Source organism: Cyprinus carpio, chromosome B12 (genome assembly GCF_018340385.1).
Source record: "Cyprinus carpio isolate SPL01 chromosome B12, ASM1834038v1, whole genome shotgun sequence".
NCBI classification, from domain to species: Eukaryota; Metazoa; Chordata; class Actinopteri; order Cypriniformes; family Cyprinidae; genus Cyprinus; species Cyprinus carpio.
In genome coordinates, this window is record NC_056608.1 from 25,070,752 (window position 1) to 25,093,607 (window position 22,856).

General features: G+C 37.0%; 1 protein-coding gene across 1 annotated transcript; it reads left to right on the plus strand.

Moving 5' to 3' along the window:
- Nucleotides 1-989: 989 nt before the first annotated feature.
- Nucleotides 990-18,260, plus strand: LOC109104352. The gene is made up of 10 exons (XM_042734805.1): nt 990-2,817; nt 6,642-6,796; nt 6,921-7,065; nt 8,020-8,226; nt 9,507-9,721; nt 13,165-13,295; nt 14,649-14,776; nt 15,719-15,833; nt 16,015-16,092; nt 17,379-18,260. The coding sequence occupies exons 1-9, from the start codon at nt 1,485-1,487 to the stop codon at nt 16,079-16,081; spliced, it is 2,496 nt and encodes an 831-aa protein (XP_042590739.1). The 5' UTR covers nt 990-1,484; the 3' UTR covers nt 16,082-16,092; nt 17,379-18,260.
- Nucleotides 18,261-22,856: the final 4,596 nt, after the last annotated feature.

A 22,856-nucleotide genomic window follows, 5' to 3' on the forward strand; every position in this document is an offset into this window, starting at 1 on the left:
GTTTATTTTTGATATGATAAAAACATTAAACCTTCCCGGTTTCTTGTCATGATTATAACATTATTTAAAGGTAAAAGTACAAATAACATCATTTCGAATTTTGATCCAAGAATCTTTTCTCTTAATAGTATAAAAACGTGTGTGTGTGTGTGTGTGTGTGTTATATATATATATATATATATATATATATATAGTATATATATATAATATATATATTCATACATTTATAAGAAAGTTTCATAAACTTTATTTTAAGAATATTTTGTGCTAATACGTATATAACTTTCAAAAAACATTAGCTGGGTGGTTGTTCACTGGTCCACATTAAAAGAGGCCAAACTCTAAATCTTCCTTAGGGTTTTCCAACACATTCTCATGGCAATTTGTAACTATTTTAAATTTTATTGACTAATTTGCATGAATTCGTATCGTATTTGTACATTTTCATTCCATCTGCTCATGCTTCACTGATGATTCTAAGAATAAAAAGTGCATGCATGTTTTGAACATCATCATGCACATGTTTTTATGAAATCTATCTGTATAATGTTTGTATAAAGTCTGTGGTAATGTGATTATGGTAATACCGTTCCACTCCGTAAGCATTAGAACAGTCACTGGAGATGTGTTTTTGGTCTGCTGGGTTTATTTTAAGGTTTTGCCGTAAAAGAAGCATCGGCTCTATTTTCAGGGAGCTGCTGTCAGATATGTTTATGTTTGTTGGGCTGTTCTTGCAGATATTTCCAGACTAGGGTTAGGGTTAGGGTTAACTTCCTTTGGTTTTGTGATACCAATGCATAGAGGTCATTGTTTAAAAAAAAATAGGAAAAATAAAAATACAAAGTGAAGCAACCTGTGTAGCACCACTTGAAATGAATTAACCCAAAACACACATATATAACAACAATAAAAAAAAACACAGGTATTAATAAGTTTTTATTATATTTGGACTAATCTCTCGGTGCTGTAGGGAAGGATAAACCCCTTTGGATTAGCACAAGCCCTTTTACAATACACTGTCCTTCTGTTTTCCCTCTTTTTTCACATCTTTCCCTTCAAATCAAAACCCGATGGCTGAAAGCATTCAGAATCCGGTGTGTGTATAGACGTAAAGTGTGTCCTTGCTGTTAAAAGTTGGTAAGTTTGTGGAGCTGTTGTTTTGTCCTATTCTTCTTCTGTCTGACTTGCTTATGTTTCCGATGCTGAATAATTTAGGGTTTACCTGCCAGTAATGCAAAAAAGAAATGTTGGCTAGAGATCAGGTGAAATGTTACCTCCCTCCCTTACACATCCATAGGGAAACATGAGAAGTGAAATCAAACACCTGCTTCACAACCGTCCTCTCTTCTTTCCTCACCCGTGCATGCATTCACTAAACATTAGGCTTTCGTTCTGTAGTGTACGAGCGTTTGCACTCAAACACGATTTCTGTTGGCTAATGGGTTGCTTCCACTGAAACAAACAGCAGTTTCTGCAGCAGCTTCATGGCTGTTCGTGGCACCGTTCCTACTCAGGATTACTACCCTTTTGATGCTCGATCGGCCCAGACACCTGAAGATCTGCAGGGCTTTTATAAAGGAAACCAGCACATGCTGAGCAGATCAGGCTCGCATTATGGCCTGGCCACAGGAGGGGTCAGGAACGCTTGGGATCAAGGGCAAGCTAGAGCAACTACACCTGGTCCTACGCCCGGACCTCCTCCTCCTCCTCCCTCGGCTCATGAGATCAGCCGCTTGTACAGGGATTCTCTAGCCATCAAGATGATCCCAGACAGCCAGCGTATTCACAGTAGAGCCGCTTCGCCGGCTTGCTTCGGCGTTGAATCCAGATCTCCAGCAGAACACTCCGTGTACAGCGACGCCAACGGCCTTCCTCTGGACTCTGGATCCACCTGCATAGTAGTGGACCCTACAGCTTCAGTCATGGATGGGACTCTTCCTCGAGGGAACCCTACTTACGGCTCCGTATCAACTCAAAGGATGCCTTACGACCCTGCTTACGATCCAGGCGCCGCTCACCACCCTCCGGCGGCCGTCACTGTCGACCCCAAGAGAACCGTGGATCCCAGTTTTCTAGCTCTCCTGCGCTCCGAGGGTCTGTCGGAAAGCACTATAACTCTTCTCCTACAGCAAGGGTTTGATTCTACCTCCATGCTTGCTATGATGGAAGACCACGACGTCCGCTCCGTCGCTCCCAATTTGGGCCAAGCACGAGTGCTTTCTCGAGTGGTGCTCAATTGCAAGACGGGAGCAACCGGTGCTGTGGTTATGCGAGGTCGTTCTAACAGCTTCAGCCATCGGAATGATCTCTATATGCAGTCTCAGGCAGCGGATGGAAACCTCATGCAACAGCCTCCCAGCACCCTGCAGTCCATCTCTCCTAGAATGGGAGAGTTTCTCGGTCAGCGGCCGAGCAGCGCTCCATCTCAGCATCTCCTCGAAACCGCAACATATCCTGGGGTTCGCTCAACCGGAGGTCTTCCAGTCAGTCCCGGGGGCTACGCCACTCAAACACGACCTTTGTACAATGCCCACACCGGCCTGGCCATGTCCGCTCAACAACAACCTCCCAAGACCTTCTCCACTACATACAGCCCTATGGAGCTGATGAAGCGCCCTCCGAACCTTCCTCCTCTCTCTCCTTCTCATAGCCCCCATCACAGCCCTCAGTTAATGCGCAAGGGAGCAGCGCCTGTGGAGAGTGCCATCCTTCCAGCATCTTCAGCCCTCCAGCCGCAGTCCCATAATCCTAACAACAAACAAACCCGGAGAACCGGACCTCCGGTCATTGTATCCACCATGGCTTCACCTGACACAAGTAACAACCTTATTTCTGTCTTTTTTGGCTGTCTCTTACATCTCTCTTGACTAGTTTTACCTTAACATACATAGTAGAAAAAAAGTAAAATTTACATTACAAAAAAACGGCAGCTGTGGTTGCCAGAATCTTACCATAAAAAATACAGTAGCAACATTTTAGGTTTTAACTTAAATTTACATTTAAATACCGTAATATACCAAATTATTGAAGTATTGAAATCTGAACCAAAGCCAATCACAAGCAGCTTTTAAAAACTAACATATTTAGAAGGTGCACAGTATCATTCACACAAACACTAAACACCATAATGGTGACTGAAATAATGCAATAAACATCAATTTAACAACATTGGCTGTAACATACAACCCTAATGTACAAAACCGATAAGAAAAAAAAACTAAGAAGAAACAGAGTTATTTCAACATAAAAACATCAACTTTTAATTGTAACGCAGGGAATTCTGGGAATGTCAATTTACGGTTATTTACTGTAAATTATACATCCTTTTTCACTTCCAAAAACGGTGCATGTAATGTCCAATTCAGTTTTTCACCGTATATAATAGGGGAACTTATTGTTAACCATTTAACAGGTTTTTACTGTAGCATTTTTACAGACTTTACAGTACCATTAAATTCACGGTAATTTTTTACAGTGTAGTTTTGGGTTTGTGCTTGTTGATGTTTAGGCAATTTTTATTCTTTGCTTTTGCTTCAAATGTACTCTACATATTCCTTGTTTTTAGCAGAGGCGAAGTGACAATAGTGAAGTATTTTTACTCTTCCTTAAAAGTAAATTTTTCAAGTGTCTGTAGTTTATCAGAGTTTTTCTTTAGAAAACTTTTACTAAGATTGAAGGTGTGTTTTTACAGTTTGAGCTGAGCACTGTATCTCACTGCAGGCCTAATCAGAGTCTAAGAGCCTAAAATCTCATTAGTGTTAATAGGATCTGCAGAGACACAGTCCTCTGAGAACGTGTTAGATTCTCTCGACTGGAGACACACACTGAGAGTCTCTAGAAAACTCTCTTGACATTTTAAGAGAAATTCTCTCAGGCTCTTCTGTGTGTTAAATGCACGAGGAGTTTGTCAGGCTGAAGGTTGTTCAGGAGGCTGGTGGCAGATCTGATGTGTACATGAGTTCTGTTACAGCTGACACCTGACTGACTTTCAACATTGAAATATGGTTACAAATAATGTTAGTTCTTTTGGTGTTGAAAAAACATTGCAATAATCTTAAATGCTAGGCTAACAAAATGCTCACAAGACAACATTGCAATATTGATTAAACGTGCCGGATTACATTAAAATTCAGTGCGTTTCATCAGAGGAATAATACTTCACTATGAACACGTTCTTTGTTTCTTCCTTCATTCCTCTCCTGCTATCTTTCTTTTTTCTAACTTGCTTTCTCTTTCTTTCTTTCTTTCTTTCTTTCTTTCTTTCTTTCTTTCTTTCTTTCTTTCTTTCTTTCTTTCTTTCCTTACGGTATGTGTCATTAGCTGATCCATTTTAATTACATTGTAATCACACAGATAATGTGTGTAAATGAGGACAGCTAGACATTTGTGTGCATTTTATTTAGAAACAAACATATCATCATCCTAATGAATGCATGTGTACAAACACATTTTACAAACTCAAGAGTGTGTGTGTGTGTGTGTGTGTGTGTGTGTGTGTGTGTGTGTGTGTGTGTGTGTGTGCATGTGTTCGTGCATGTGTGTGTGTGTGTGCATGTGTTCGTTGCCATGTGTGTGTGTGTGTGTGTGTGTGTGTGTGAGCGATGTGTGTGTGTGAGACGTGTGCCGTGCGTGTTCTGAGTGTGTGTGAGATGTGGTGTGTGGGTGTGTGGTGTGCGTTTGTGTGTGCGTGTGTGTGTGTGTGTGTGTGTGTGTGTGTGTGTGTTGTGCTTGTATGTGTGTGTGTGTGTGTGTGTGTGTGCGCTGTGAGGGCGGTGCTCTGCTCTGGCTGCTGGTAGTCTTAAACTCTCTCGGTTGGTTGGTTTCATAAGTAGTTTATTAAAGGTGCTGTTAAACAGAGCAGTGTCCGCCGCTCACCGACAAACACACACTGATCAGTTTGACCACCGGATGGAGCTCGCCGCAGGTCAGTGACACGTGTGTGTGTGTGTGTGTGTGAGAGAGAGAGAGAGAGAGAGACACGTGACCTGCTGGAGGATCATCTAAACCTGCTTACGCCCAGAACACCTGTGGCTGTGGTGAATTATGGGTAGTGAAGACAAGTATGGAAGGTTAAATTAGCTTATTTGTGCAGCGGGATGAGTCAGTTTGTGTCCTGTAGAAAGACTGAAGCGATTAAAGATGTGTGTGTGTGTGTGTGTGTGTGTGTGTGTGGGGGGGTGTGTGTGTGTGGTTATGTAATCTTAAGTATAGATCCCACAAGGTTCCTCAGTGAGATGTGAGTTTATATCGCTCGCTTTTCAGGTCAGATCAGGCCGAGTTTGAGTTTTTTCAGTCAAAGACATTCATCTGCATGCTTCTAAATAAACCTGTTCTGTGGCGTTTAATGATGATTTAGATGTTTGTCTGTGTCTCTGGATGAATAATTCATGCGTTGTAAATGGAAGGGCTCCTGGATATTTAATATCTACACTGACTGTGTGTCACCCTCTTTTGCTCTTTTTTCATTTTTATTTTTTAATCATAAGTTTTTAGCCTCTCTCTTCATTTGTTATACAGTGACACCCCAAAAGTATTCAGGTCATACTTAACAATGTCTGAACGTCATGCATTACAGATATACAAGTTCAAATCAAGTGGCATTCACTGAAAATAAAGATGCACACACTCACTTTATAATCAGAAAATTTGACTTTGTAGGTTTGAAATAATCAGTAGTCAGTATTGTGTGTGTTTGTTGTTATTGAATGAATCATATTGATAATTCAGTTATTATTTATCATTTTTATTTAATATGGACAAACTGCAAACACGTTCCAGTGGCAGTAATTTCTTAATATGTGTCAGGTGAACACAACAAATACTTAAAAATAAGAATTATTGATGGGTTTTGGACAACACTGTTCATTTAGCTTACTGCTAAGCTGTCATGCTGTAGTGAAATTAAATTCAGTGATGATTTTGGTCAAGAGAATTCATGTAAGGTCATAAAAATGTATTTTAATGGAAAAACATTTGATAAGAGGGCAAAAACGGTTTAACTGTTGATCAATTATGCCATTCACAGTGCTTCGTTATGATAGTTCATTCAAGAGTACACAGTTTTTAATGATTTTTTCAAATACTGTTTCAAATTTAGAATTTATGTGATTCACAATGTACTGGAAAATTGCTGTAATATCAATCACATTTATGTTCCTGACAGATGCATTTTTCCCAGAATGGCACAGAAATGTGCTAGTAACAGTTTTCCAAACAGACAGATAAACGCTGTGTTTGGAACAGCACACTAAGATACTGCTCGTACTGTTTCTGCTGTCTCTGTATACTGCACGAGTATTGTGCTATTTCGGATTCAGACTCTGATTGGCTCGTTCTCCCTCATCTTAATCTGCACTTCCTGTATGATGTCACTGGGTTGAAATCAGATGCTCTGAAATCTCCTTAAGTGCTTTTGGAGGCTGAGGTATGTGTGTGTGTGTGCGCGTGCATGTGCGCATTTGTGTGTGTGTGTGTGTGTGTGTGTGTGAGTGTGTGCGTGCTTACTGGTTGTTGAATTGAAAAATAATTTTATAATTCATAATTTATTTTATGCAATCATTATATTCTTGATGAATCATATATCATGTCAAAGCACTGAAATTCACCTTTGTATGTGTGTGTGTGTGTGTGTGTGCGTGCAGGTATCAGGCCTCAGATCGTGAATGGCCCGATGCATCCTCGTCCTCTGGTGGCTCTCCTGGACGGTCGGGACTGTACGGTGGAGATGCCCATCCTCAAAGATCTGGCCACCGTAGCCTTCTGTGACGCACAGTCCACACAGGAGATCCACGAGAAGGTGAACACACACACACACATCAGTAGGACAGAATATAAAAAATAATTTACTGCATTCATCCACTCAATCAAAGCGTTGTTTATGAGCGTGCATGAGCTCTGAGCTGTGCTTGTGTGTGTCTCAGGTGTTAAACGAGGCGATCGGAGCTCTGATGTATCACAGCATCACACTGACACGAGAAGATCTGGAGAAGTTCAAAGCGCTCAGGATCATCATCCGCATCGGCAGCGGATACGACAACATCGACATTAAAGCAGCCGGAGAGCTGGGTAAAGAACATCAACACTAACTAGTGCAGAATCAAATTAACACAGTTATGCATACTGTATCATATTTGATACAAAGGTCTAAGGATCAAACTTTGATCTCCTCCATGTCTTCTTTCGTCTGATTGATAGTTTAGAGTTTTTTAATCCAGTAAAAGCTCTTTTAGTGTAATTGTACAGATTTTTCTCAAGTTAGCATCAGAATAACTGCAGTCATATTTCCAGACTGAAGCAGCTCAGCTTTACTTGATTCTCCATCAATCATGTTTTAGAGTCTCAAATCTGATCATCAGGATCTTTTGAGGAGCGTTTGTTTCCAGAAGCTTTACTTTCACTTTCACTGTTCCTCAGCGGAGGAATGATCTTCACAAGCCTCCAGAACATCTCACATCTTCTGAGGAGCCTTTATTTCTTCATCTCTCAATCATCATTGGATTGCATTGTATTATATATTTGGATCGTTTCAATCTCATCATATTATTAGAGATACAAAGTGACGACTGATATTTATAAAGCGGATTGTTCCGGGGCTTGATTCTGATTGGTTGAGCCGCGTTCGAAGCTGTTGTTAATTACTCTACAATGTAACATACACCTTTGTTTACGTTTGTGTGTTGCTCGGCAACCACTTTGTTGCAACCACAACTGTTTCTGAGGAACTACATTGTTTGGTGGAAGAATACTGTTTTTATTAATATCATTACACTTTATTTGCTCTGTTTTATTCTGTGAAACCGTACCATGTATATGGAATAACCGTTTTATAACAGCAATAAACCCCATGAAACCGTGGTTTACAGTGAATTTATAACAGCTAAGGGTGTTTTCGTGGAGTGCCTAACAACGCACCTTAGCTGTTATAAATTCACTGTAAACCACAGCTTCTTGGGGCTTATTGCTTGATTTTCTATGATGTTTTGTCAGTGTTTCTGAGCAGCTGTGTGTGTGTGTGTTCAGGGATCGCGGTGTGTAACATCCCGTCAGCGGCGGTGGAGGAGACGGCCGACTCGACGCTGTGTCACGTGTTGAATCTGTACCGCAGGAACACGTGGCTGTATCAGGCGCTGCGGGAGGGCACGCGTGTTCAGAGCGTGGAGCAGATCCGTGAAGTGGCATCCGGAGCCGCACGCATCCGCGGAGAAACGCTCGGACTCATCGGCTTCGGTGAGAGACGACAGACTCAGACTGATCACTGTGCTTCAGTCAAAACCAGTCGTTTACTGAATCACGGTAACAAGGGTTGAGATCTTCCCTACTGAGACAGTTCAGGGTCTGTATTAACAAAACATTTTATCTTACCACTAAGACAGCAGTAAAAGAGTTTCTTCTTAAAACCTATTCACACAGCTGCTGAGACAAACTTGTAGTAAGGAATAGAGAGAAGTGTTAAGCTCAGAGTAAGGGGGCGGGGCTGAACACGTTGCTATGGATGATGTCATCAAGCTTATTAACTATGCACACAGTGATTGGCTGATAGTCTCTGTCAGGGATTTATTCATAGAAGTATTGTAGAGTGTGATATTATGTTGCCGTATTCAAATAAAGGTTTAAAAATAAAAATGTTGCAACATTCAAATAAAGATTTAAAATGCAGGCTAAGTGTCCCTAATTAAACAAGAATATATTGTCAGCCTCTTCTTACATGTGTGCTTTTTGTAAACAATTAGAATTTTAATTAACAGAGTAGAATAATCATGGCTGATGAAACTGGACTCCAAGAACAGCTGTTACTTATTGCACAGCTGCTTAATGAAAACATGGAAAATAATAATAATAAAAAATATTATGTATTATAAAAACATTATTATTTATTTTATTTGGAATTTATGAATAAAGGTTAGTATGAAAGTTATTTATGGATCACAATTTGTTGGTGGAAACGTTCATATAATTAGAAAAATGTATAGAATTTATTAATTATTAGTATAGTGATGAATTTTTAAATTCTTTAATTATAAAATAATTATATATGCATAATCCAGTATGGATTCTGAGGTCTCTATATATTTATCAATAACTTTCATACAAAATGTAATTAATAATTAATTAAATTAGATAAATACAAATAATATTTACATTAATAATATACTGTAATTATAAATATTTAAATTATATTCATATAAAGATATTAATTATTATATATAATTTTGATACTTTTTTAAATAAACCTGGTAAATATATATATATATATATATATATATATATATATATATATATATATATATATATATATATATATATATATATATATTTGATTATGTATCTTATTATTTATTAAATAAATGCAGAAATTTTATATATATAAATATATCTCACACATCTCATTTACAGTCAGTATTATTTTTTCCCTATAAAACGATCAATCATGTGAATGTGTGTGTGTTTGTGTGTCTGTGTGTGTGTGTGTGTGTGTGTGTGTGTGTGTGTGTGTGTGTGTGTGGCAGGTCGTTCAGGGCAGGCCGTTGCCGTCAGGGCTAAAGTGTTTGGATTTAACGTGATCTTCTACGACCCGTACCTGCAGGACGGTCTGGAGCGCTCGCTGGGCGTTCAGCGCGTCTACACACTGCAGGACCTGCTTTATCAGAGCGACTGCGTCTCGCTGCACTGCAACCTGAACGAACACAACCATCACCTCATCAACGACTTCACCATCAAACAGGTCTTTATCAGTTTGTGTAGGTACACTCAGTGCTTTAAGTGGCCCAAAAGAGGTGCCGGTACTCTATTATAGCCTATATATATATATATATATATATATATATATATATATATATTTTTTATTTTTTTTTTTTTTTTTTTTTTTTTTTTTTTTTTTTTGATGACTCCCCTCATTCCCTGAGGTAACAACAACTATGTTGAAGGGGTTTTATATACAGCAGTCAACAGACGACCTTATAAAAAATAATAAATCCTTTTATTATTTTGTGGATTTGCTTGAGCTAGAAAGAGCTACTGAACATAAATAAAATGTGCAAAAGGATTTTGAAAAAATACCCTTAGAAAGAGCTACTGAACATAAATAAAATGTGCAAAAGGGTATTGAAATTTTTTTTTAACAAAATGTAAATAAAATAAATTATAAAACATAACATAACCATAGAACAGTAGAACAGGGTATCAGCCAGCGAGTCATCTGATTCTGACCGTGTTCTTTTAGTACTCAGAGTCTGAAGCCAGGAGAGCATATTAAGTGTTGTTCACTGTATTTGTATTTTTAAAACCGAGCCGAGTGTGCGCGTTTCACACACCCTCTCCGGCCACGTTGAGTTGTTGACGCTGAAAGCGGCAAAAGCGACGCATGCGCTTTTCACTTGTAAAACTCAAGGGTGTATGGGTAATGTAGTCTCTGCTCTAGGTGGGACGAATAGGGCTTGGGCGCCGCGTTGCATTATGGGACGTGGCGGCCATGTTGATGGCGTCGTGAATGTAAACATACAGCGGAATCGAACGAGAAGAAACAGAGTTGGGAGAAAGAAAAAAAATCTGTTAAAAATCGCGAAAAGGTTGTGGGATTTACAGGGATACGCTAAGTAGGGATGCCAGGGATCGGTATGTGGACAAAATCGGCACTATTAAGCGGTTTGGATCATATGAAAATCCCAACAAAGAGTGGAGCACGACGACGATGTTGCTGCCGCACTTTTGCATTACAGATATCTTCGGCTACCTTGTTTGTTTTGTGAGCGCCTACACTTCAGAACAGTTCCGAAGCTACAAGTCATTGGAGTCTCATGTGCAGTTCACAAATGGATGGGTTAAGGAGCTGCAGATCATAAAGCCGGCAAACAGTATACAGTAATCCAGACAAAGGTAAACTGCACTCCGCCTAGTTGCTTTAGTAACCGTTAGTGCTAACAACCATTCACATGTACTTTTAAAACTAACTTATGTGTTTAAAAAGTTTAGTTAGTAGCTGTCAACCCTCCCGTTTTTTTTCCGGGGTTCTCATGTATTTGAGCTCTTTTTTTTCCCGCTGTCTTCCCGTTGTAGTATTTTCCTGTAAAATATCCCGTTAGCTGTGCTGTTGTCCTGTTGCTACACAGTTGCCCTTCCACCAAAACAGATATTTTCAAACCATCGTTTTGCTTAACGTTACTTGAAAGCAACCTTAGCGTGATATTGGCCTTTTTAAATAACAGCGTGGTTGTTGTGAGAGCACGATTTTCACACCAATGTAAGCAAAGTCACGTTAGACATAGCTTCACAATCTCGCTTAGTTAATGCAGCAGTTTTGTAGTACGAATTTTTGCTGTCAGCAGAGGGACAGCAACAGAAAGATGAATGTAGAAATTTTCGGTTTTTTTTTGGATGAGTAGCCCAGGAAATTTCCCTTATTTTCAGTGTTTACTTGAGCTATATAAATTAATATTCAGATATTATACCTCACTTGGTCTCCGTGGTCGCGCCTCCAAGCAGGAAAGCAGTGGCAAGTTAATCCATTTTTTTTTCAAAGGGCGATTATGTGTTGCGCTATTACACCCCACAATACAGCAAACGGTTTACCATGGTTGAAATAGATTTTTAATTAATCAAATTAAGACAAATGGCTGAGGGGGAGTATGTCTAAACACACTGCGCAGTAGTCCGAGTAGCAGTAAACGAGGCCATCAGCATGGCGGCCACGCCAAGTAATGACGTCACGACGCCCAAGCCCTATTAGGAAGCGTGCATTATGAAGGGCGCTCTGAAAAGCGGCAGCGCAGGCAAAGGATTAACACCTCTATTAAAACAGATGTCCAAATGAGCGTACCGGTACGCTAAAAGCACGTTCTGGGCGCACGGAGAGGTGGCGGTACGCTCAAGACCTATATTTGGAAGTGGCGGTACTGAGTACCGGTGCGTACCGGCCCACTTAAAGCACTGGGTACACTGGCGGTCAAAGTTTGCAATTAAGATTTTTAATGTTTTTGAAGTCTCTTCTGTTTACCGAGGCTGCATTTATTTGATCAAAAATATTGTAAAAAATGTGAAATATTATTACAATGTAAAGCAGCTGTTTTCCATGTGAATATGTGTTAAAGTGTAATTTATTTCTGTGATGCACAGCTGTATTTTCAGCATCATTACTCCAGTCTTCAGTGTCACGTGATCTTCAGAAATCATTCTAATAAGATGATTTGCTGCTCTTCAGTCTTGGTGAGCAGAAGAGACTTTAAAACATTACAAATCTTAAAGGGATAGTTCACCCAAAAATGAAAATTCTGTCATTAATTACTCACCCTCATGTCGTTCTGAACCTTTGTTCATCTTCGGAACACAAATTAAGATATTTCTGATGGAAACCGAGAGCTCTCTGACCCTCCATAGACACCAAGGATATTACCGCGATCAGCGTAGTAAGGACATCGGTAAAATAGTAATGAGCGCTGTTTACTTTCAGCATGCACACTGATTACTTTAATGGTAACTTGGGGAGAAGAATTGCTTAATAAATTATGTTATTATTGAAATCTTTGCTCAAAAAAAGAATTCATATAAACAATCATACTGATGTCCTTACTATATTTGTGGACCTGGTTTGGAACGACATGAGGGTGAGTAATTAATGACTGAATTTTCATTTTTGGGTGAACTTGTGTTGTGAGTCTATAGAGGACAGAGAGCTCTCATTTCATCAATTTTCATTTTTGGGTGAACTAACCCTTTAATTATTCCAAACTTTTGACCTCCAGTGTTTGGAACGACATGAGGGTGAGTAATTAATGACTGAATGTTCATTTTTGGGTGAACTGACCCTTTAATTATGCCAAATTTTTGACCTCCAGTGTACATGATCTACCAGCAGAATGAACTGATTGTAAAGAATCTGGCCGTCTCAGTGATTCTGCCTCATTGTGTGTGTGTGTGTGTGTGTGTGTGTGTGTGTGTGTGTGTGTGTGTGTGTGTGTGTGTGTCTCTGTGTGTCTGTGTGTCTGTGTGTCTTTGTCTGTGTGTCTGTCTGTGTGTCTGTCTGTGTGTCTGTCTGTCTGTGTGTGTGTGTGTGTGTGTGTGTGTGTGTGTGCGTGTCTGTGTGTGTCTCTCTTTTTGTGTGTATGTGTGTGTGTGTGTCTGTCTGTCTGTGTGTCTGTCTGTCTGTGTGTCTATCTGTGTGTGTGTGGTCAGATGCGTCAGGGGGCGTTCCTGGTGAACACGGCTCGAGGAGGTCTGGTGGATGAGAAGGCTCTGACTCAGGCGCTGAAGGAGGGCCGGATACGAGGAGCGGCTCTCGACGTCCACGAGACCGAACCCTTCAGGTGAACATCAACACATTCAGTCTGTTCATCATCAAACCTTCCAGAGGAATTAAAAGCAGAAATCGTAAATGTAATTAGGTTTTTTTAAAACAAATTCTTCTGTATGATACTGTCTTATTTAAATGTCTAAATTGTCCTTGGCTATTCAAAGTAGATGAATTTTGATTATTTGTAAATTATGTCATTAAAAGTGGGTGGAGATTTTTAATGTAAAGAATTATTTACATATAGCTATGTCACGACTCTTTTCTTTCCATGTTAGTCCTATTTTATCATTTTAGTGTTGTTAAACGATAAATCACTATTAATCGCATACAAAATAAAAGTTTTTGTTTACAAAGTATGTGTGTACTGTGTATATTTATTATGTATATATAAATACACACACATACAGTATATATTTTGAAAATATTTACATGTATATATTTATATTCATATAAATGACATCATATATAAATATATAAACGTAACATATTTTTTCTTAAATATATATGTACATGTGTGTGTGTTTATATATACATAATAAATACACAGTACACAATAACAAAAACTTTTATTTTGGATGCGCTTAATCGCAATTAATCGTTTGACAGCACTATATTATTTATATTACATTATAGTTTTTATTAATATTTTGGAATCTTTTTTTTGTATATTTTTGGTTTTCACATTAATTTATTGTAAGTTTTAGTAACTTTGTAGGCTTTTGTCTTTTTTATATTTAGCTTTATTTTTATTTCATTTTTAGTTTTAGTTATCTTAGTATCTGAATGTAAACTTATTTAATTTATATGAATTCATTAGATTTTTTTGGCTTTTGTCATTTTTATTACATTTAAATATTTAGTTTAAATTTATTTTAATTTTATTATTAATTATAGTAATTTTAGTATTTAAAGATAAACATTTTGTTTCAGCCAGTTGCCCTGGTTTTTAAGCTTATGTTTTAATCTAATATTTTATTTTATTTTATTTGATATTTGTATTTTTATTTGTCAAGCTGAAAATCAGGTTTGATCACAGCAATAAATTACATTTTAACATAGATTCACATAGAAAACAGCAATTTTAAATTGTAATAATATTTCAAAATTTTTACTGTATTTTTACTGCGGCCTTGATGAGCAGAAGAGACTTTTTTCAAAAACGTCTAAATTATTCCACTGTAAAACTCATCACATAAGAGAATATTTTTAGTGGGAATGGACAGAAAGACACCAATGCAGTCCTCAGAATGTTCCTGTAATATTACTGAGGCACTGATTTCTTTGATGATTTTTACAGTATGATATCAATGCTCTGTTGTGTTTGTGTGTGTGTGTGTGTGTGTGTGTGTGTGTGTGTGTGGTGTAGTTTTGCGCAGGGTCCTCTGAAAGATGCTCCTAACCTCATCTGTACGCCGCACACAGCCTGGTACATCAAACAAGCGTCCCTCTACATAAAAAAACAGACCCATAAAAAGAAAACAACACACACAACACGCACACATATTCATTCACTCACTCACTCACTCACTCACTCACTCACTCACTCACTCACTCACGTTCATTCACTCACTCACGTTCATTCACTCACTCACTCATTCACTAACATTCATTCACTCACTCACTCACTCACTCACATTGATTCATTCACATTCATTCATTCATTCATTCACTCACTCACTCACATTCACTCACTCACTCACATTCATTCACTCACTCACTCACTCACATTCATTCATTCATTCATTCACTCACCCACATTTATTCACTCACTCACTTACTCATTCACTTACATTCATTCATTCACTCACTCACTCACTCACTCATTCACTCACTCACATTAATTCACTCACTCACTCACATTGATTCATTCACATTCATTCATTCACTCACTCACTCATTCACTCACTCACTCACATTCACTCACTCACTCATTCACATTCATTCACTCACTCACTCACTCACTCACTCACTCACTCTCATTCATTCATTGATTCATTCACTCACTCACTCACATTCATTCACTCACTCACTCACTCACTCACTTTCATTCACTCGCTCACTCTCATTCACTCACATTCACACACTCACATTCATTCACTCACTCTCTCACTCACTCACCACTCACTCTCACATTCACTCACTCTCTCACTCACCACTCACTCTCACATTCACTCACTCTCTCACTCACTCACTCACTCACTCACATTCACTCACTCACTCACTCACTCACATTCACTCACTCACTCACTCACTCACTTTCATTCACTCGCTCACTCTCATTCATTCATTCACTCACACACTCACATTCATTCATTCATTCACTCACTCACTCACATTCATTCACTCACTCACTCACTCACTCACATTCATTCATTCACTCACTTACTCACTCACGAGCTGATCTGATGATTAAAACACTCTCTTTTTGTTTCTCAGGCCGGATTCCTGACAGTCTGAGGAACTGCGTCAATAAGGAGTTCTTTGTGTCAACAGGTTCCTGGGGTCTGATGGAGAAGCAGGTTCATCCTGAGCTCAACGGCACCGCCTACAGGTAAGACCACAATCATATTTAATGTTTATCAAGCGCTTCACGTTTGATTTTCATTCATTGTTACACCACAATCCCAGTAACGTGAATAATTAGCATTTTAAACCCCATAAGCTCCACCCCCACACAGTCACATGACATGAGTTTAACTCTGAACTCCACCCCATTTGCTTGTCTCCCACAGCCAAGTCAACCAATCCCTACAGGCCATCACGACTGGCTCCGCCCCCCAAGACAAAATCATTGCCTAAAACAAGAGCAGGTAAAAGAATGTCAGACACCCGTCTCTCTCTCTCTCTCTCTCTCTCTCTCTCTCTCTCTCTCTCTCTCTCTCTCTCTCTCTCGCTCTCACTGCTGCTTTGACCTTTGACTCCTGATAGCCACACCCTCGCTCAGCATTCAGTTTTTGCTCTCATTACAGCACTATAAACTCTCTTTCCTGTTTCCTAGACCTTCCTCTATAGAGATCTACATCTTTACAGGCTTTAAGCCAGAAACAAACTCTATTTAAATTACTATAAGCAAGCATCCTTTTTTGTTGTTGTCATTTAAATTAAGTTGAAAAAAAATATTAAATAATAAATAATAAATAATAAATATTAGATGAGAAACTTAATAACTTAAAGGAAAATAACAACTGTTGCCTTGCCAAGTAACAGAAATAAAAGTTTGTTGAAGTACTAAAATTACTCAAATTAAAATAAAAATTGTTAAATATAAATTGAAATATAAAATGATAAATAAATAAGCTACAGAGCTGAATATTAACCGTAATAAATGTTCAAAGACATTTGAATTAGAAATACACAGTGGAGAGTTAAAAAAAAAAAATCATTTTATCTGACCATTTAGAGACCAGTATTATTTATTTACTATTATAGTATTTATTTATATATTTTTTATAATTTAATTTTTATATTTTATATTTTCAATTTAAAATTTAAGTGCCATTTTCTTTTGTCATTTTTATTAGATTTTTTTAATTCTATTTTAAATATTACATTTTAATTTATTTCTATTTGAATTTTAGGAATATTAGTACTTCAATTTGTTTTATTTCACTTGGTTGCCAAGACAGCATTTTTTTCATCTAATCTTTAATTTTATTTAATTTTCAGTTAGTTGCAACATTTCTAATTTACTTTTATGTTTTTTAAGTTTAAGTTTTTCATCATATATTTTATTTTATGTTATTTTATTGCATTCAGTTGCCATACAACTTTTCTACATTTTTCAGCTTCAACATTTTTATTCACATTTTTAAGTTTTTAATTTAATATTTTATTTATTTTTATTATATTTTACTCTATTTTTTTTTTCAATTAGTCGCCAAGGCCACAAGTTTTTTTTATTTTGTTTTACGTAATATTTTATTTAGTTGCTAAGGCAACATTTCAACATAAAGTTTTTTCACCTTATATTTGTATTTTATTTCAGCTTTATTTCAATGATCAAAAACTTTTTTGCTTTTATAGTTTCCAGTTGTTTTTAATAGTTGTAACACTGTTGGTCACTTGTCTGTGTGGTGACCTTTGCCCTCTCCCGCAGGTTCCCGTCAGGTCTGGCCGGAGTGGCAGCGGGTTTGGAGGGTCTGGTTCCGTTGACTGCCATAAAAGACCCATCCCAGACGCCATCCCCAAACCAGCCCTCCAATCACAGAGAGAGCAGAGAGCAGCTGAGCGAGCAATAGCACACCCAAATCCTTCTTTTGTTTTCCTTTTTACCGTTCTGGAGGAAGTGGATGTTTTTGGTGTCTCCTCCACAGAAACACAACACACTGAATGGAGTTTGTTACTTTGACGTGTTTCTTGCCTCCGTTTCTCATTTCTGTGAATCCTTTAAAAGGAATCAGGCAATAGTGACGCCCGAAGCCACGCCCACTCAGCCGCCCATCACGATGATTGACAGCTCAGCGCTCTGCTCTGATTGGCCAGCGCTCTCAGACTTCAGCCAAGGAGTGAAACACCAAACGAAATCTTTCTCTTGTGTGTTTTGCTTGACTAATGAACAGTTCAAATACACTTCCGTTTCTTTCTCGTACCAGGAGATGATGTTTAGATGAAGGGAGTTTCATGTTTTATATTCAGTATGTTTTGGTTTTGGCTTCATTTCACTATATGACTCAGGAAAATCTCACCTCCATAATTGTTTCCCACCAAATCTTGTCCAGATTGTTGCATATGAATACATCTTTTCTCATATTTGCGTTCCTGTTTGACTGGTGCTAGTATTTTTACACAGTGAGATCAGTAGGTTTGTGTGGTTTAGATGAGTGTCCTGTACTTGGTTTGTTCTTCTGAAGGTGTTTGTTTGTCCGAAAGCGAGATGTGATTCAGAAGCGGGAGGTTGTTTGTTTTATTGTGTTTATTTGTATTTGTTTCTTTGTAGCATCAGTGCAGATCAAATAAACCATGCAGGTTCAGAACTCTCTCTCTGTTTTATGGTTCTTGCAGTATATGATTGTGATTCTGAGGTCAGATATTAATACCTCTCATGTCTCTCCACGCATGCTTTTGAAAATGACATTTGCTTCAGTATTGTCAGGTTGTATTAATGTTTTATTGATAATCATTTTCAGCTTTATCTTAAGAAAAATTAAATCTTAAAAGTCATCAAACAAAAGTTGCTGACGTTGATTGACAGATTATTGGAAGACATAAATATTGATATTTCATACTGTTACAACAGTTAATCATAATCAAAACCAAAATCAAACCAAGCACAGGAGAAAGACCTAGTTGTTATTCATTGGGGTTTATTTAATATTTGTTTATTTATGTTTTGTCTGATATGATGGTACCCTCTAATGCTGCAAAAAAAGTATATATATATATATATATATATATATATACACAGAGTATATATACTGTATTTTACTTGCTGTTTCTTTGTAGTTATATGAAATTTACTTTTTTAAGTGAAAATTGTTTCTACACCACATTTATTGACTTCATCATGGTGAATTGCTGGTGTAAAGCCTGCATTTCATATCTGAATGGGTTTTTGCAGCTTATTTTTGCAGCGCTGAGATTAATTCCATACACACAGACACATCACATCAAGAGACAGAAGCGCAGCTGATGAGCCGAGGTCACAGTGATCCACACACACACACACATGCAAGGACAAAACCAGCTCTACACAACTCGCTGCTGCGCTTAAACATGCATAAAAGCATGCTTTCTCAGTCAAATCAACAATGCATTTAAATGCAAAATGATAATGACAAACTCATGGACTCATCTGTCTTTGGATCGGCGTGTTTTCTCACTGTGGTCAGATGGAAAAGGTATCATATCGATCACAAGTGCAGTATGGAGTACCTCAAGGCTCAGTACTAGGGCCGTTACTGTTCACGCTTTACAAGCGCTCAGAGGATTTCCACTGTGCCTCAGACTCACGTACTGTATAAACAGAGTTGAGTTCAGAAATTCTATGAGCTGCAGAACAGCGAACACCACAGATGTGTGTTTCTCCTCCAATCATTACTGACTAAAAACAAACACAAGGCCATCTCAGTCAGACAGACTGAAATGTGATTTAATGTGTAATGTGTTTGCAGGATGAGTTTGGCTCAGAAAAAGTTCAGGTGTGAAGGACGGAGGTTTAATGAGCGACACTTACACTGATAAAATTAGATCTGTCCACAGATCTCATGCCACACACACACACACTAACAAATACACAAACAGACATTAATGTGCAAGCAAATCAGGACATATCATAGATTCTATTGTTTTTAAACAAAGCATTTAAAAATAAATACTAGACCCAACTCCTCTAAAATATTTACAAATTATTTTTAATTAATAACAAGTCTTGTTAATGTGCTTTTGAGATCTTTTTAAATTATTATAAATTACAATTGATTTTTAGATTTCATCTTATTTGACATCACTTTTAAATGTATTTAATTTAAAAAACAATTATTTGAATTACTTTCGGATATGACATAATATAAATAAACTTGCTTAGTGTTTATCCATTTTTTCACTACTGATTTATAAATATTTAGAAATTACTTTTTAAAAGCTCCTAATTTTTTTTTGATTAAAGTAAATTTTGCATTGCATATGAAAAGATCTTTTTAAAGTACTAGTAATTTTGCATTGCATATGAAATTTGCTGTACAGATAAACTTGCTCGCTGAAAGTAAATTTATCACTTTTTTTTTGATTAAAGTAAATTTTGCATTGCATATGAAATTTGCTGTACAGATAAACTTGCTCGCTGTCAGTTAATTTATTGCTTATGTTAAATTTGTGAATTGTTACATATTTCATTGTATTTTATCTTGCACTACTGATTATTTAACATTTTTAGAAATTAATTTACATCATCTGAAGCTTCTTAACTCTTGTTACAGTACTCCTTTAAATATGTTAAAATTCTTATTATTTGACTTGACTTTTATGTTTCAATTTATCTTTTCAGTTTGAGCTATAAGTATATTAATAAAATAAAAAGAATATCATATAATTTATTTCATTCCCAACTACAGTTACAGTTAAGTACATGCAGTACCTCACCACGGCCGCAGAGGGCGCTGTCCGCTATTCACTTCTGCTGGTGAGAACCACCACAGACATACAACACCTTTAATATTTGTAGAAGTAATACTATAATAAATATTATATATTTGTATTTTATATGTCTATGCGAACGACAGTCACCTGACGTGGCCCTTCATTCCTGATTATGCAAATAAGGGAAAAATGTATAAATAATAATAATACATAGAATATATAGATAATCAATTACTAAACCAAATAAAATATATAAAAATGAGAAATAAATAACAAAATAAAATCAAAGTAAATAAAAATTAGATTAAAATAAATAAATAAAAATAGATAAAGTAAATAGGCATATTATATAAAATATATAATAATTTAATATAATGTAATAAATATAATTTAAATATACAATAATTAAATAAAATTCACAGCAATATTACAGTATTTATTCATCCTAGTTAACATAAGTTAATTAAAACACACGTTCATTGTTAGTTCAGTTTAATTACATTTTGACAGATATAACTTATTTTTAATAACATATTAATAAATGTTGAAATTAACATTTGTTATATGTTTTTGAAGTATCCAAAAATACTGGAAAAGTTCATAATTTGGGTAACACTTTACAATAAGTAAAGTTATGTTAATTATGTTAAAACACTGTAGTGTTTAAAATGTTTTAGCATTTTACTCATTTAATACATTGTTTTCATTTCAATAGAAAAATAAAATCAAATCTAATTTCCAGGTTTATACTGAATTTTCACGGTTCTCTCAGACATTCAGACTCCAGCGTATGATATTTGTAATTAAAATAATTCCAGACAAGTGGGGAAAACATAGTGGCTTGAATAAATTAAATAAAGTAACAGCACAAATATGAACGTAGTGTCGGTCTGAATGAGCATGTTATGTTTATTATATCCACACACATTTATTATAATGGAGCACATTGTCAGACACACATCATCAGAATCTTTACATTTCTCAGAATGAATTCTAATAGTAAAACTACACAGTAAACTTCATTATTGATAATGCACTGAATACTATTTAACTTTTTGTATTTCTAATACAAACATTACACATTTAGAAATACGTAACTGTCTGTGGTTTGCATACTTCACAGTAAGAAGTGCACTAGTGTTCTATTCCAAACACAACTAAACGTGCTGACTCACGTGTGCATAAATGTGACTCGTTCAGAATCAGCTCGACAGTCTTCAGTCCAACACACACACACACACACGTGAACAGTCACGCTCACTGACCAGCATCAGTGCCACAAATTAAACACACGGTTAGAGCGTTCAGAGTCTGACTCACAGCAACCAAAACTGTTTATATCCTTGGTGGACATAACAGCGTACAGGCTTGGAACCACGTCAGCTTTCTAAAGCAATAGTTCACCCAAAACTGAGAATGTGCTCACTCTCAGGCCATACAAGATGTAGAGTGTTTCTTCATCAGGTTTAGAGAAATGTAGCATTGCATCACTTGCTCTGCAGTGAATGGGTGCCGTCAGAATGAGAGTCCAAACAGCTAAAAACATCACAGTACTCCACAAGACAAAAGCTTAAACATATCCATCAAGACGTTTTGTCTTCTCCAGATGTTCACTGATGGACTGGAGTGCTGTGGATTACTTGTGGATTATTGTGATGTTTTTATCAGCTGTTTGGACTCTCATTCTGACGGCACCCATTCACTGCAGAACATCCATTGCTAAGACACTGATGCAACGCTACATTTCTACAAACCTGATGAAGAAACAAACTCACCCTGATCTCGGATGATGGCCTGAGGGTGAACACATTTTCAGTTTTTGGGTGAACTATTCCTTTAACTTTCTCTTTAAATGACACTTAAGATTGTGAATACAGACAAAACACATATCGTAGAAATGCAATGCTGTGCTTTATTTCTTTAACATAACACTGAATGGTACATCTCACACACACACACACACACGTGTGTATCGCTGCGTTTAGCTATGCATAAGCACAGACAGAAGTGCTTAATGTTACAGGTGCAATAATAGAATATAAAATACTGTTTATACAACTAAACAAATCTGAAGGGTTTGCATGAGGAGCTCAGTCATGGCTTTTTTATTCCACTTGTGGCTTTTAGAATCAAATCACAGTTGAGATTATTTGTACCGCGCTCAGATATGAAACATAAAGCTGCTCTCAGTAACAGACTGATCTCAAATCAGCAAAAGCAGCACAAGCAAAATCCAGAAAACTAGACACAGAAGTGCAATAATTATCACGACAGTCTTTGGCTTAATAATACAGGATATAAAAGACACAAGGTTACAAATGAGTGAGAACTTTTTTTTTCTTTTTCTAAACATGGATCTAAACATTTTGGCATAATGAACTGTGCAAATTCAGTCAAAATGAACACTATATTAAAGGTCTCTCTTTTTACTGATTGTCTACTCGCATCTCAAACATAAATTCAGCTTTAAACGAATGTTCTGGATTTAACACGGAAAGTT

Coding starts and splice junctions, on each gene's coding strand:
- LOC109104352 (XM_042734805.1), top strand. CDS start 1,485: ATGGCTGTTCGTGGCACCGTTCCTACTCAGGATTACTACCCTTTTGAT. Junction 7,066..8,019: donor TAAAGCAGCCGGAGAGCTGG/GTAAAGAACATC, acceptor GTGTGTGTTCAG/GGATCGCGGTGTGTAACATC. Junction 9,722..13,164: donor ACGACTTCACCATCAAACAG/GTCTTTATCAGT, acceptor GTGTGTGGTCAG/ATGCGTCAGGGGGCGTTCCT.